General features: G+C 39.0%; 1 protein-coding gene across 1 annotated transcript in view; it reads right to left on the bottom strand.

Annotated features, from left to right (window-relative positions):
• The window catches only part of YTHDC2 (YTH domain containing 2), a 229445-nt gene that overhangs the window by 37211 nt on the left and 177094 nt on the right, over positions 1-15140 (bottom strand). The window contains 2 exon segments of the mRNA XM_030193495.1: positions 7392-7501; positions 11821-12016. Coding sequence (XP_030049355.1) covers positions 7392-7501; positions 11821-12016 — 306 coding nt within the window.

The raw sequence follows: 15140 nt of genomic DNA, 5'->3' as shown, positions 1-15140 counted from the left end.
TCCAAAGAAAGAGTTGACATTTTGAAAAAGGAAATTCAAATTAGAACTGATGTGTTGTCTGTTGAAGATTCAAACTTCGATCAACACATGTCTTCTTTACAAAAGAAGATTGACACTTTTCGAAAAGATATTAACGTCACAAATATGACAAATTTAAACGTGATGAGAACGATTACAAGAGTGGTAATATATACCCGTGGGCTGTTCCTAAATACACTAGTAAAGCCAATAGACGTAAACTGAGTCACAGGGTGGATCTGACATCACATCAAGATAACATACAAGCTGATGAAGGGACTTCCAGGATGCCCCCAGAAAAATCAAGGAAAAGAATTAGAAATGACTCAGACGAACTATTTACATCTCCTTGTTCAACTCCAAGACAGAATTCAACTGTTATTAACAGAAGAATTGAGGAGAGTCAGCAAGATCATTTTTAGACAAGATTTGGGACATGAACCAACCTGTGAAGAACAACAGAGAGAACCGATATTCAACAACAAACAACAGAAAATATCAGTATCCGACTTATCCCTACCGTGGAAGGGGACGAGGCAGAGGGAGAGGAGGAATATGGAGGGGCCGAGGACAGAGAACGTCCAGCTTCAATCAGTAGCACAACAGACCACCGACATTCCGGTGATCAATTTATCAGACTACACTTTGACCACTGATCAAGCACATGTTTTACAAAAAGGTCTTAAGTTTGTACCAACGAATCATTATGACCCGTTTCAGACAAGAGTTGACTTATACCGGTTTGAAAGGAAATTAAAGATCATGCATTACTTTCAAGAACAATCGGTTGATTATCAAGACAACAGTGTCATCAAAAATAAATCACGATGGACTCCACCAGGTATCACTGATCCATTAATACAAGCCTTCCAGAGTTGTGTGATGCGTGATTGACAGTATTAGAGAAGAAAAAGAAAAGACTTTTTTACAACTTAACAAAGAATGAGAAAGAGGCGTTACAATCTCTAAGATCCAACAGTGAAATTGTCATTAAGCCTGCAGACAAGGGAGGAGGTGTTGTTATTCAAAACTCGACAGACTATATAAAAGAAGTAATACGACAATTGTCTGACACTAATTTCTATAAACTTCTAGAAAATGATCCCACTATGGAATTAAAAGCAGAGATAGATTTCTGGATAAAATTTGGTTCTGAGTCTGGTTTTTTAACAAATAAAGAGAAAGATTTTTTAAGTGTGCCATATCCGATTACACCAACAATTTATATGTTACCTAAGGTGCATAAAACACTTCTTAATCCTCCTGGGAGACCGATTGTTGCTGCTATTGGATCACTTTTAGAACCTCTGTCTAAATTTGTAGATGTTTTTTTGAGACCTTTTATTCCATATGTTAAATCGTATATAAGAGATTCTGCACATGTGATTCAACTTCTGGACGAGTTTGAAGGTTATGATGAAAACATTATATTAGTGACCTTTGACATTGAAAGTCTGTATACAAATATCCCTCAGGATAAGGCCCTTAATATTTTAAAGGATATTCTTGATAATCGCACAGACAACATGCGGATTCCAACATCCTTTATTATTGAATTAGCAACACTAGCATTAAAAGAAAATTTTTTATGCTTTCAAGGAAAATTCTACAAACAGATAAAGGGAACTGCAATGGGTGCAACTATGGCCCCAGACATCGCTATTCTCTATGTAGCGCAATTTGAAAAAGAATTTTTGGAAACAAATCCATTTCAAGATGAAATTAAACTGTGGAAACGCTATATCGATGATATTTTGATGTTTTGGAAGGGAGATCTTGAAAGATTGCAAACCTTTTATACCTGGCTCAATTCCCTAGATCCTAATCTCAGATTTACAATGCAACTCCATCAGAATTCTATTGCTTTTTTGGATATAAATATCATTAAAAATATGGACAGGTTTGATACAACAATTTTTAAGAAACCGATTGACAAAACCAGTTTTTGCACTTTGACAGTTTCCATAGTAGAAGTCTCAAGGAGAATCTTCCACGATCACAGTTCCTACGGCTCCGGAGACTGTGTAGCCAAATAAATGATTTTGAAGAACAATCCAAACCTTCTACAGAAAAAAATTCCAGGATCGAGGTTATCCTTCAAAATGTATTACTAAAGGCTTTCAACAGGCTAGAACATCTGACAGAGAAAAATTACTCAAACCACGAGATGATAGAAAAACACCAGATATTGTTTGCAGCCTACAGTTCTCAAACTATTCAAGAGACATTCAGAAAATTATATATAACAACTGGCATATCCTTGAAGAACACAGTTGCTTTCAAGATAAAAAAAGTCACAATCGCACACACTAGAGGAAGGAATTTAAAAGAAATTATTGCCCCATCATCACTGCCTCAAACTAACAATGATCAACGATTAGAACTGGATCATTTTGCTATTGGCCATCATCCATGCAAGAGTTGTTCGGTATGTCAGTTGTCAATGGATATTGTATCCTTTGAACATCCGCAGACTGGCAAAATTTATAAACTGCTGAACCACACTAACTGCAATACCACACATGTCGTATATGTTATTATGTGCCCTTGCTCATTACTTTACGTGGGTAAACAAAGAGAAAAATCAAGACGCGCATAATTGAGCATAGGAGTAATATCAATCGGGGTAATCTTACTGCCCCACTTGTGCAACATTATATGGAACAATCGCATTTCCCCGTCTGATCTCCGTTTTTTTTGTCTATTAAGTGGTTAAAAAGCCGTGGCGTGGTGGTGACCTTGATCTGCTTTTGTTACAACGAGAACAAAGAACTATTTTTGAATTCAATACAGTAACTCCTGCAGGACTTAATCTAGAGATAGACTTGTCTGTTTTTCAATGAATATTTAAACTATGTTGTTTTCTTTCTTTTCAAACATTGGAAGGATGTTCTTTGCAGTTCACTTTAAGGAACATTTATATATGTGACTAATGGATGTATGATATGCTTGGTTTAAAGCATATTTTTGATTGTTTGATGTCATGTATTTATGAACAAATGATTCACACATGTACTTATTTAAGTTTAACATCTGATTGCATGGGTATATTCAACATAACATTATGATAAAACTACAGATTTGTAATGCCACTCACGTTTCATTCTAGTTTTTAAGGTTTCAAAAAATTTTTTTCATTAATTTTTTAATTAATTTTAATTCATTTTTTAATAATCATTTTATATAGTAAATACATTAGAATATATTGGTACATTTAATGATAAAACCATATGTTTGTAATATTATTTAAGTTTATATTTAGAATTTAATAATTAATTATAAATGTAATTTATAGACTCACAAGATAGATAATAATGGCACAATATAAACATACAATTATAAGAATGAAGTGCTGTTTAAACTCAATTTTAGCATTTACAAGCTTTTTTTAATGACATAATAAAATAGTATATGAACAGTTAAATTTAAAATATAATTAATAGACTTAGTAAATTAAAATTGGGGTATGGTAAGTTCATATTTGTTCAGAAAATCTTTTTAAATTTGGTCATTTAATATTTGATAAATATTCATTTTAAGAGTAGATAACAAATTGGAATATGAAGAGTTAATTGAAGATACAATTTATAGATTTGCTAAATAGATTAAAATTGCAATATAGTTAGTTAATTGTTTTGATAATTACTCAATATTCTGTTATTTTATATATATTTTAAACAAATGGCCATTTTAATAATGTAGGCTTTAGAACCCAGTAAATGATTCCTGCATATCTGGCAGGCTTTTAGACCCAGTAACCACCTAAATTCATTTGATAGGATAAAGGTTAATGCTTTGTGAAGATTAGGTGTTTTCACTTAAGTTAATCAAAAAATGTCTCCACCCTGTGTGACGTGGTATTAAAGCAGAGCCTTTTGAGAGCACAGCTTTTCATCCATTTGGATACAGAAAGTGAAGGTGCCTTGGTGCTTTATAACTTTTGCTACGTGAGACGTGGGGGTAAGTTTTTTGTCATGACAATAAATTGTAGGAAGTTTCTAAGTTAGGCACTATAGTATTTGCTGCCTCATGATTTAACAACTTTTATCAATTGCACAATCTTTTTGGTAATGTCTGTGGCATTATGGTTTGTTACACTCATTGAAACCCTTCTGTTTGGCAATATAGTTTGAGGTATACAGATTTTTTTTCTTTTGACACTTGAGTTAAAATGAAAGTCAGTATTTTATTGTTTATGAAAATCATCTTTGCTATGTTTTAAAAGATATATTGAAGACATTTTATTAAATGAATGCTGATGTGAGAAACATATATATGTGAATTAAAGCCCTGTTAATCCTTTGCCACTATTCAAGATGCCATTTGTATAATTAATTGTGACTGGTAGATAACAAAATAAATGTAAATTTTTAAGGTATTTTGTCATTAGCTAAAATACCATTATAGCAGTTACAAATAAAGTTTACATAATTAATTGCAACTGGCAGATAACCAAATAAATATACCCAGAGCTTCAAAAGATAATAGAAGCCCTGTTTATGCTATAATATATAGATATACATATACACAGATACATATGTATATATATGCATATATATATATGTATATATATATACACATATAGTGACAAAATGCTGTTTTTTCAAAATTAAGATCAAGTAATGCCACTAGATATTATATTTTTGGCTTGTATATTTGAAGATGTATATATCTATTTATTCTGTGCTGATTTGAATGTTTTTGAAGGCTCATGATATTATCAGTGTAATGTTTGAAATTTGTTGTATATTTTAAAATGTTTTAAAAAATTATTTTTAAATTCAGTTATAGCCAGTATTATATAATATGGCCTTTCTATAAAATATATTATTAATAATTAAAATAAGCATTTTAAACATATATTAATATATGAAAAATTTTTTGTCCAAAAGTAAGGAATATTGTAGATGAAAATATTCGAGTTATTCCCCAAGTTTTCCACGTCATCACTGTGGTGAGTTACCATTACCATTTTGTTTTGATTATTTATCCATTTATTTTCAAATTACTATATAATAATATATGAGAATGTTAAATTATTAAATGCAATGTTAAAATATTAAATGCTTTAGGTGTTTATATAGGCTTATATATGTATGCTTGATGAGTCTAAATATTATTTTTAATTCTTGGTTTTATTCATTATATGTTAACAATTTTTAAAAATATATTATTTCTATGTTTTGTATTTTATGTAGACCCCTGACGCAGGTGCTAGTCACCGAAACACGGCCCGTGTCGGGTCAAGGCTCATTCATTAAAGAACTTTGTTCCATTTTAAAGGCCCGTGGTGCTGTTTTTTTGTCCAGATACACTCATTGACAGCAGACATCGGGGAAAAGGCTGGGATGCTGGTTCAGAGGCAGGCTGCTGAACTGTTGGGGTTGGTGCGGGCGCCTGGTCCTAGCTGCATAGAGAACCACACGATGGCACCTCCACAATGGAGGGGGGAGCACTCCTCCTGGTGCAGATGCTTCTTGGGGACCAGATCCCTCTGTGTCTCGGTACCATGCATTGAAGTGGATCGATGCTTGTGCTTCTTGGCCTTTGCCCGATACCAAGCACCGACACTTCTCGGTGCCGACAAGGACGACGTCAAATCCCTATGCATCCTCAGTGTCAGGTCTGATGCTGACCAGTCCCGGGGCCCTGCACAGCAGCCGGCACTGAGGCAGGTAGAGACCTGCTCAATGCACGTCATCTCCCAATGCCAGATCTGGGTCTCATAGCCATGGAGTCCAATGCCGAAGTAGACAATTTGGACCGGGCTCCAAAAGGTTCTCTCTTTGAGCCTCTCTGGACAGCCAGGTTCTTTTCTGCATACGCAGACACAGAAAACAGCTGAAAGGAGTATGTTCAGGCCTCACAAACTGGAGACACCAAGAATGGGTGCTTGTTCCAGACATGGTCTGATTGCACAGAGAACAAATCAAATAACTCGATGGTGACTGCAAAAAGGGACAAAGCACCAGAAAAAGAAGGGAAAATTCCGGATCAGTGCTCAGGCCTAAGCGAGCCTACTAACGTGAGAAAAATCAAGAAAACTTAAAGTGGGGAAAAAAAAACCTAACAATAAAGGAAGGAAGAAAAAAATCCTGAAGGAAAAACAGATCAAAGAAGGGAAAAACACCACAGGGAAAACTCTAAAAATGCTTTAAAAAAAACCAACAAAAAACTCACACTCCAGATACTGTGAGGAGACGCAGAGCGCATTCTCTCCTCACAGCAGAAGAAAAGAAATCGCTGGTCCAACGCACTCATGGCTGGAAATTATAGACCGGTGGAGCCTGATGTCAGTGCCGGGTAAAATGGTAGAGACTATTATAATGAACAAAATTACAGAGAATTACTTGAGAAAAGTAGTCTTTGTAGGCTGTGAGAGGGAGGCGTTATGTCAGGGTCCAAATGCCCAGAATAGTAGAAAAGATTAATTTAATTTTGGTTTAGCGATTATCTGTACATTGATTTCTAATTTGTGGTCTCTGACTCTGTATCTGGTAGTGGTCTGTTAACAAGGTGAGGGATTCTAGTGTATAGCTTTTGTGCAGAGATCTGCTCTGCTTATCTGTTTTCTCAGTAATAGGTATATTGGTGTTCTAACACTTGGAGTAATATTTGAAGCACTGCCTTTTCATAAGTAGAGTTGGTGCTATTTGATTCCTGGCAAGTTTGCTATATGTTCTCAATGGGTTTTTTTGCAGGATATTATAGTAATTCATAATGTATCATGCAGTTGGCATATTAGAAAGATGTGGTGTTGTTACAAAGGTCATATCAAAATTAAATTATTTATTTAATTCTACTGCCTAATCCCAGCTGACTACAAGAAAGGAGAATGAAGTCAGTGGCATGGACGGCCAGGTGCTTGTCTAACTTGCTCTTCCCACTACAAGCGTCTATTCTGGTGTGCAGTATAAATCTGCAGAGCACCAAGCAAGGCAAACAGCTGACCTGAGCTGTGAACCACGTGGGCAGAACAGGCAACATGGTGCCGTGTTTTTGTGCAACCGTCTTTATCAGGAGTAACAACAATTTGTTGTTTGGGGGTTAAATAATCCTCAAAAAGGGAAGTATCAATTATCTTTGCTAAACATTCCGAAGAAGTATGTGCAATTTCTAGAGAGTTGTATCAGTAAAAAACAGCTGTGTATATTTTCATTATTATACACATACATTTCAGTTTTTATTCAACAAATTGGTGGGGAGGTAGAGCAAGCTATACATTTAGGAATGAGAATGGTTTACAAGTTGGAAGGCTAAGCAGATAAAATTAAAAGGTAATTTTCTAAAACCCCACCACCATATGCATAGGACTACACAAATAAATGAAAGATTTAAAAAGCCACATACAAATTATTATTTAAGACACATACCTCAGGCTCCAGTTTAAAATTTAGCCATTCATCTAACTTCAGTGTTGCCAGGTTGGCAGTGGTCCTATCCTCCATCTCACTGTCGCTACTATCATTAGTCACACCATCCACTGCAATTGCAAAAATAGGACAGAGTGATAGATTTATACTTCATATAATCAAAAAAATGTCTACACATCCGAAAACTGGAGCTCCTACAAGTTATAAAAGAAAGCTGGATTGCTCTATCAAGGGACTTGATCTTGACCATTAGCACAGAACCTTATCCATGTATGTTACCTCACAAAGGAGTCCTTTCACTAAAGCGTAGAATACACTAAATACTAAGATGCCCATAGCTATGAACAGGGCTTCTTAGCCTTTAATGCACATTAATTCCATTACCGCACACTAAGCTTTTGTAAAAGGGCCCCTAAAATCCTTACCCACAGCAGATAAGAACCAGGTGAGCTAATCTGCCCATTGCATACATCTTGGTGTCTCAATCAATCACATAAAGGCAACTGCTCACCAGTTTAAACATTATAATTACTACAGAACATCAAACCAATAGTCAAACCTTTCATAGCCTTATATACTAGATAGGATCTGCTACCCTCCATTATCTTAGGTAACTTTCTTATGAAAGGAAAGCAAATGAAAAACCAAATTTTCAGAGGATATCGACATTTCATCCCTCCCTATCTCTCCCCACCTTCTCCGTATACACAATCTACAGATGATTTTAGAAGGATTAGCCCCCATTTACACATGTAAATTGGCATGCATGTATAAGCAGCAATTTTATAAAATGTGATAATTATATGTGGAAGTGGCAGCACACAGAACTTTTAAAAGAGTATGTTCTGGGTGGTCCTTCAAAGTATACATGTATTTCCTATCTTGCAACAACAACACAAGTATACCATGGAAAATTTCTCATTTGGACTTGGCATTTTGAGGGTGCTCAGAAGTTCAAAACCACCTCAAAATATCTACAATTTCATAGCTCCTTAATTGGCTCCCTTCAAACATGAATTTTTACAAAATCTGCCTCTTCCAAGTGTTTGTAATTTTATTAACAAGTTGCCTAGGTTGAGAGGTCAAGCACGCACCTATTTTAAGACTATTCTATAAAGGCATATAAGCACCTATGTGAAAAATTGCCCCACAAAAAAAGCAAAAATCACAGCTAGAATAATGCCACTATGTACACATAACTGAGCATATTTAATAAGGAATGCGTGTAATTCATAATTGTACCCCACACTCTACCCAAAATCCACTCTGAACACACCTACACCTGAGTAGCATTCAAGTATGCACGTTTGTATCACTGCACATTATTGTACATATAGGGTTATCTTATGTATAGATGAAAAAAAGCCTTTATAAAGTTACCCCTTTAATTAGCAAAATCATTGCTTATCAGTGTAAACAGAGCTACATATACAAGCCCTGAGTGATGCCCCTTATTTTTGGATATTTCCTTTATTAAATAGCTTCTTCTGATATGTATACTTCAAATACACGTTTTTTTGGCAGCATTATAAATTATTTTATAACTAGGAAAAAAGGCCCGTTTCTGACACAAATGAAACAGGCGCTAGCAAGGTTTTCCTCGGAGTGTGTGTGTTTTACACAGTGTGTGTGAGAGTGAGTGTGTGACAGAGAGAGAGAGTGAATGAATGTGTGAGTGTGTGTGACAGAGAGAGTGAGACTGTGTGTGAGAGTCTGTGTGTGTGTGTGTGAGAATGAGAGTTTGTGCCAGGGGCCTCCTCCTCCCTCCCTCCCAGTTCCAGGGTCCGCCCTCCCTCCCACCCAGTTCCAGGGTCGTTTCCCCCCTCTCCCCCTCCCAGTTTCAGGGTCTGCTTGGCCCCCCTCCAAGTTCCATGGTCGTTGCCACCCCTCCCTCCCTCCCAGTTCCAGGGTCGTTGCCACTCCTCTTCCCCACCCCCCCTCCAGCCACCCTGCGATGCTTAAGTGAAAAATTAGGGAGCTGTGAGTGTGTGTGTGTGTGTGTGTGTGTGTGTGTGTGTGTGTGTGTGCCAGGGGCCCCCTCCCTCCCAGTTTCAGGGTCCGCCCTCCCTCCCACCCACCCAGTTCCAGGGTCGTTGTCCCCCCCTCTCCCCTCCCTCCCAGTTTCAGGGTCCGCCTGGCCCCCCTCCAAGTTCCAGGGTCCGCCCACCCACCCAGTTCCAGGGTCGTTGCCCCCTCTCTCTCCCTCCCTCCCAGTTCCTGGGTAGTTGCTCCCCCCACTCCCTCCCCTCCAGCCACCCTGCGATGTTTAAGTGTAAAATTAGGGAGCTGTGTAGTGTAATAAAAGGCACCTGCAACGTTGTGAAGCTGACTCCGTGGCTTCATTGAAGTGAAGGGTTCGTAAGTTTCATCAGATTCGTCAGTCTGTCACCATCTCTCTCGGCCCCGCCCTCGCGCCTCTGATAGGTCCGCCGCCCTCGACGTCAAAACGTGATGACGTCGAGGGCGGCGGACCTATCAGAGGCACAAGGGTGGGGCAGAAAGAGATGGTTACAGAGCGACGAACCTTACGATCCTTACGAACCCTTCACTTCAGTGAAGCCATGGAGTCAGCTTCACAACGTTGCAGGTGCCTTTTATTACACTACACAGCTCCCTAATTTTACACTTAAACATCGCAGGAGTCAGCTTCAGAACGTTGAAGGGGCCTTTTATTATAGTAGAAAAGCTCCATGTTCATTGAACCCTTTTACAAAATAACTGTGGCTCAATATTCAAAAGCACTTACCCATATAGAGGCAACAGCCATTTTTATGTATGTATTTTGGCATTTAGCCCACTCACACTTAAGCCACAGCGCAGGTTACAATCAACTTACATACAAAAAATACAGTTCCACGATAAACCAAACCCACCCTTAGACACCTCCTTCCTAAACCCTTGAAATTTAGACTGGCTGTTCCATCCTGCCACAGCAGTCTCGCAAGACTGCCGCTGGAGGTCCCAGCAGCCATTTTGAGATTGGAGCCAGCATGGGCAGAGCGTCTGGGGATCACATCTGCCCTGACTAGGCCACTAGACCACCAGGGCTTTTAAGATAGGCCTAGAGAGGGCCTACGGATAGTGACATGGCAGTATTTTTGGTCAGGGAGGGGGCTGGCTTTCTGTCTGGGGGAAGGAGGGGGAGGAACTGCAAGGCAATGGAGTAAGTACACCAAACCTTCAACTCCAACGCCTTTATTTTTCTACTGTCTGACCCCCAACTCCTACTATGTATAGTAAATCTAAGAGAAATTTGATTAATCATGGAAACATAGGGTATTTCTTTATGTACAAAATTAGGACTAATACATCACAAAATATATTTATTTGATTTTAAACAAAAAAACCTGAACAAAAAAATATATATAAGTATAAAATGATAAATTTACTATATATTATAACACTGTAAGTTATTTTTAAGCTGGCGTCGGTATAATTTTACCAACTACAACTCCAATGCCACAGCCCTGGTGGGTGGGGGGGGGGGGGGGGTGGCTTTTGGTCGAGGGAACCGTGCCATACTGGTTTCAGTTTCAGCTGAAACTGTGAAAAGAATTTCGACCACAGATTCGGTTTCAGACAAAACAAAACAAAAAAAAACACCTCAGTTTCAGCCACCATCTACTGGAATCACCACTATCCACATATATTAAATCAGAACATTGAATAGAAGTCCCGAATATATTTAAATGCCACAATTATTGCTTACAAAGAAAAACACTGAGCACCATGTTTGAATATCGACCTGTCAAGGTTTGTTAAATGAATGAGACTCAATGATGAATCGGGGGGAGAAGTTACTTGCCAAATGGGGACTGTGGGGGGGGGGGGGGGTGGTCTTCCCTGGCAGTGTGGTAAGATCATGAGAGGATTCTTCACAGACGAGAGATGTGAACTCAAAAAGCTTTAGTGGCCTAGTGGTTAGAGCACCGGTCTTGCAATCCAGAGGTGGCCGGTTCAAATCCCACTGCTGCTCCTTGTGATCTTGGGCAAGTCACTTAACCCTCCATTGCCTCAGGTAGATTGTGATCCCTCCTGGGACAGAGAAAAACATCCAGTGTACCTGAATGTAGCTCACCTTGAGCTACTACTGAAAAAGGTGTGAGCAAAATCTAAATAAATAAATATTTGGAAAGAGCAGGAAGCTTTTTTACTATGTACAGCTTTTTTAAAATCATTGCTCCCACAGTATTTGCCAATGTTTTTCTAGGTATTTTACAAAATGCTCCACATTTGGCACTGCCATTTATAAAATACTATGTCCTGATCTGGATGTTCCAACTCCCATCGCAACATGCTATATAAAATGAGTCTTCAATGTTTTTATAAACTAGTGCCTAAGTAGGCACCTAAAATTACCTTCATAATGCTGTTTTAACCTACTGAACAAGTACACAAGAGATCTTGTACAGGAGATCTTGTACATTACCTCTAAATGATGATGGTTCCTGCAGAGCATTACTGGGCAATCTAGCAGGTCCAGAGAATATGACCACACTAACAGGTGTCACAACTGAACAGCATCTGATATTAGCAATTCTGTGGGCTCTGGTCATTTCATCGTACATTAGCCAGTCTGTGGGGAGGGCCTGAATGGCTGCGGCTTGACCATTTGCTGGAGGAATCTGTGTAAAAGAAAATAGCTTTTGATTTACTGAAAGATCTTCAAGATACTTTGGAAGTGCTGATACCCTTTATTGGGCAAACAGAAATAAAGGAGCTATACTCTTATGGGCCAATTCTATAACAAGCACTAACAGTTACATGCAGAAATGTTTACAATATTAGCACATACAAGTATGTACACACACATATACACACACGTACATGCCAATATTCTCCCTAAGCACTATTCTGAAAGTAAGTGCATATCTTGGATAGCCCGTATTTGCAAGGGGGCATGCACAGGGATGGAACACAGGTGGAACCCCTACTTATGCGTGTAACTTATAGAATACTTAGGTTATGTGCATATCTTTGGCTCTTAGGTACGAGCATTTACACCAGCTCTATGATTAACACATGTGTTTGTGCCCAACTGCTATGCAGTTATGCTAGTGCACTATAAATGTAAGTGGGTGCCTATTTTCTTTTACAGAATAGGCTGCTACCAAATGCCCTGTTTTGGAATTGCTCTGCACGATAATGTTTTTCACTGAAATCCCTCCCCAGTCATTTAAGCTCTTGCAAAAGATTCCAAAAAGGCACTTGGATGACCTGCATGGAAAGACTACAGTTAAACCTAGTTGACAATGAGAAGGGAAAATTACGTTTCATACCTGATAATTTCCTTTTCTTTAGTACCACCAGACCAGTCCAGGATGAATGGGTTATGTCCATCTACCAGCAGATGGAGACAGAGAAAAACAGTTCCAAGTGAATTGCCCTTAAAGGTTATTTTGCAGCCTGGAATGTTCAGTATTAGAAGGAAGTGGCAAGAAATTAAATTGTATATTTGCAGTTCAGAAGAGCAAATAATAGAAGTGTTGGCTTCAGCTCGCTCTTTATAGGCATCTCAGCTCGCTCCTTATAGTCACCTCACAAGAAGAGAACATAACAGGAGGCAGGGGAGGGACCCAATACCACTGGCTGTCACCCAGGGTGGGGATGAGGGACTCGGACCACTGAGTGTCATCCAAGCTCAAAAAGAATTTCCAAAAGAGAGCAAATCCATCCAGCAATCACCCCTGCTCAACTGACACCAGGAAGAACCAGGCAGGAGCTAGCAGTCAAACACAACTGTTCATCCACTATCTGCTTGGCGACAGAGAAAAATACTGAACATTCCAGGCTGCACGATACCTTTAAGGGCAATTCACCAGGTACTATTTTTTTCTGTCTCCATCTGCTGGTAGATAGCCATAAACCATTCATCCTGGATTGATCTGGTATGGATGAAAAGGAATAAGAAGACTAAATGTTTCAGAAACTAGCTTAATTGGTTTAGCTGCTGTATAGATGATTAGAAAATTTGGTAATAAGATATCGAAAGGTGACTTGGTCTTGGGTTTCCTTTGCTCTTCTAACAATCTTAGAAGACGACAAGACCTGAAATAACCTAACAGTTTCTGGGCATCCTCAGAAAGCATATAGAGAAGAATAGTGTGAAAGGGATTGAAAGGTCAGATAAAGAGACTGTATTCAGAATGGGAATTTATATATTTTTTCACATTATACAATACAAAATCACATTTGAAAAGAAAATCATAAAAAAAATCAAAGCAAGAAACAAAGAAAACAGCAATCTACAATATTTAGACCACTAAAAAGGAGGGCCCAAGAAAGCAATAACAGACTTATGTTGCAATTAAGAAAATAATCATGAGAAAAAATAAATAAGATAGTTTGCATCAAAATACACTACACCCCAGAAATATAGTTAAGTTACTTACCAGAAGCAAGTGTTCTCCAAGGACAGCAGGCATATATTCTCACAAATGGGCGACATTATCCAATAGAGCCTGGTGTGGACACTGCCAAAGTGTACTGTCACTTTAAATCTTTAAAACAGCGCCCCCACCATGTATGCACAGATACCTTCCTGCCTGGTTCACAAGAGTGGGACCAGCAGTAAAGCTAAGATGATAACTCCTAGGAGAGGTGGGTGGGTTGTGAGAATATATGCCTGCTGTCCTCTGAGAACATTTGCTACAGGTGAGTAACTTAGCTTTCTCCAAGGACAAGTAGACACGATATTATCACAAATGGGACTCACTAGCTACCAGGCTCACAAGAGAAACGTAATCTGATAGCAAAATATAAAGTCAGCCTGGTTGAAATATGGGCCAGAGGGTGGAGCTGGATTTTTAAACAGTAAAAAGATTCTGCAGAACCAGCTATCCCACATGGAATACTGATCCAGACAGTAGTGAGTCGTGAAAGTGTGGATAGAAGACCACGTAGCCGCATTGTAAATGTATTGTATAGAGGCAGAGTGGAAATAAGCTACTGAGACTACCATAGCTCGCACATTGTGATTGGTGACACGGCCATCAAGGGTTAGCCCAGCCTCACTACAGATGTAGGAGATATAGACGGGCATTTTCGAAAAGGACATCCAGTTTCGATTTGGATGTCCTTGCAAAACGTCCCTATCCAGGGGCGGGGAAACCCGTATTTTCAAAACAATATGGACGTCCATCTTTCGTTTCAAAAATGATATCAGGGACGTCCAAATCCTTAAATTTCGCCGTCCCTAGACATGGACGTTTCTGATTTTCGGCGAATTTCGAAACCAAAGACGTCCATCTCAGAAACGACAAAATGCAAGCCATTTGGTCATGGGAGGAGCCAGCATTTGTAGTGCACTGGTCCCCCTAACATGCCAGGACACCAACCGGGCACCCTAGGGGGCACTGCAGTGGACTTCATAAAATGCTCCATGGAACATAGCTCCCTTACCTTGTGTGCTGAGCCCCCCCCCCCCCCAAAAAAAAAAAAACCCCACTACCCACAACTGAACACCACTACCATAGCCCTTACAGGTGAAGGGGAGCACTTATAAATGAGTACAGTGGGTTTGTGGTGGGTTTTGGAGGGCTCACTATTTCCTCCACAAACGTAACGGGTGGGGGGGGATGGTGCTGGGTCCACCTGTCTGAAGTGCACTCTTCATAAGTTAGGAATTTCAGAGAACAAGAAGGCAGTGGTTCGAACAGAGGTTTCATGAGAGAGGTGAGAACAACAGTGTCAGAACAAGTTGACATCTGGAATACACACTTAGCCAAGACCTTAGAGAAAACAGCACCA

Source organism: Microcaecilia unicolor, chromosome 2 (genome assembly GCF_901765095.1).
Source record: "Microcaecilia unicolor chromosome 2, aMicUni1.1, whole genome shotgun sequence".
Taxonomy (NCBI): domain Eukaryota; kingdom Metazoa; phylum Chordata; class Amphibia; order Gymnophiona; family Siphonopidae; genus Microcaecilia; species Microcaecilia unicolor.
The sequence above is the reverse complement of the archived record's forward strand: the minus strand, read 5'-3'. Positions and strand labels throughout refer to the sequence as shown.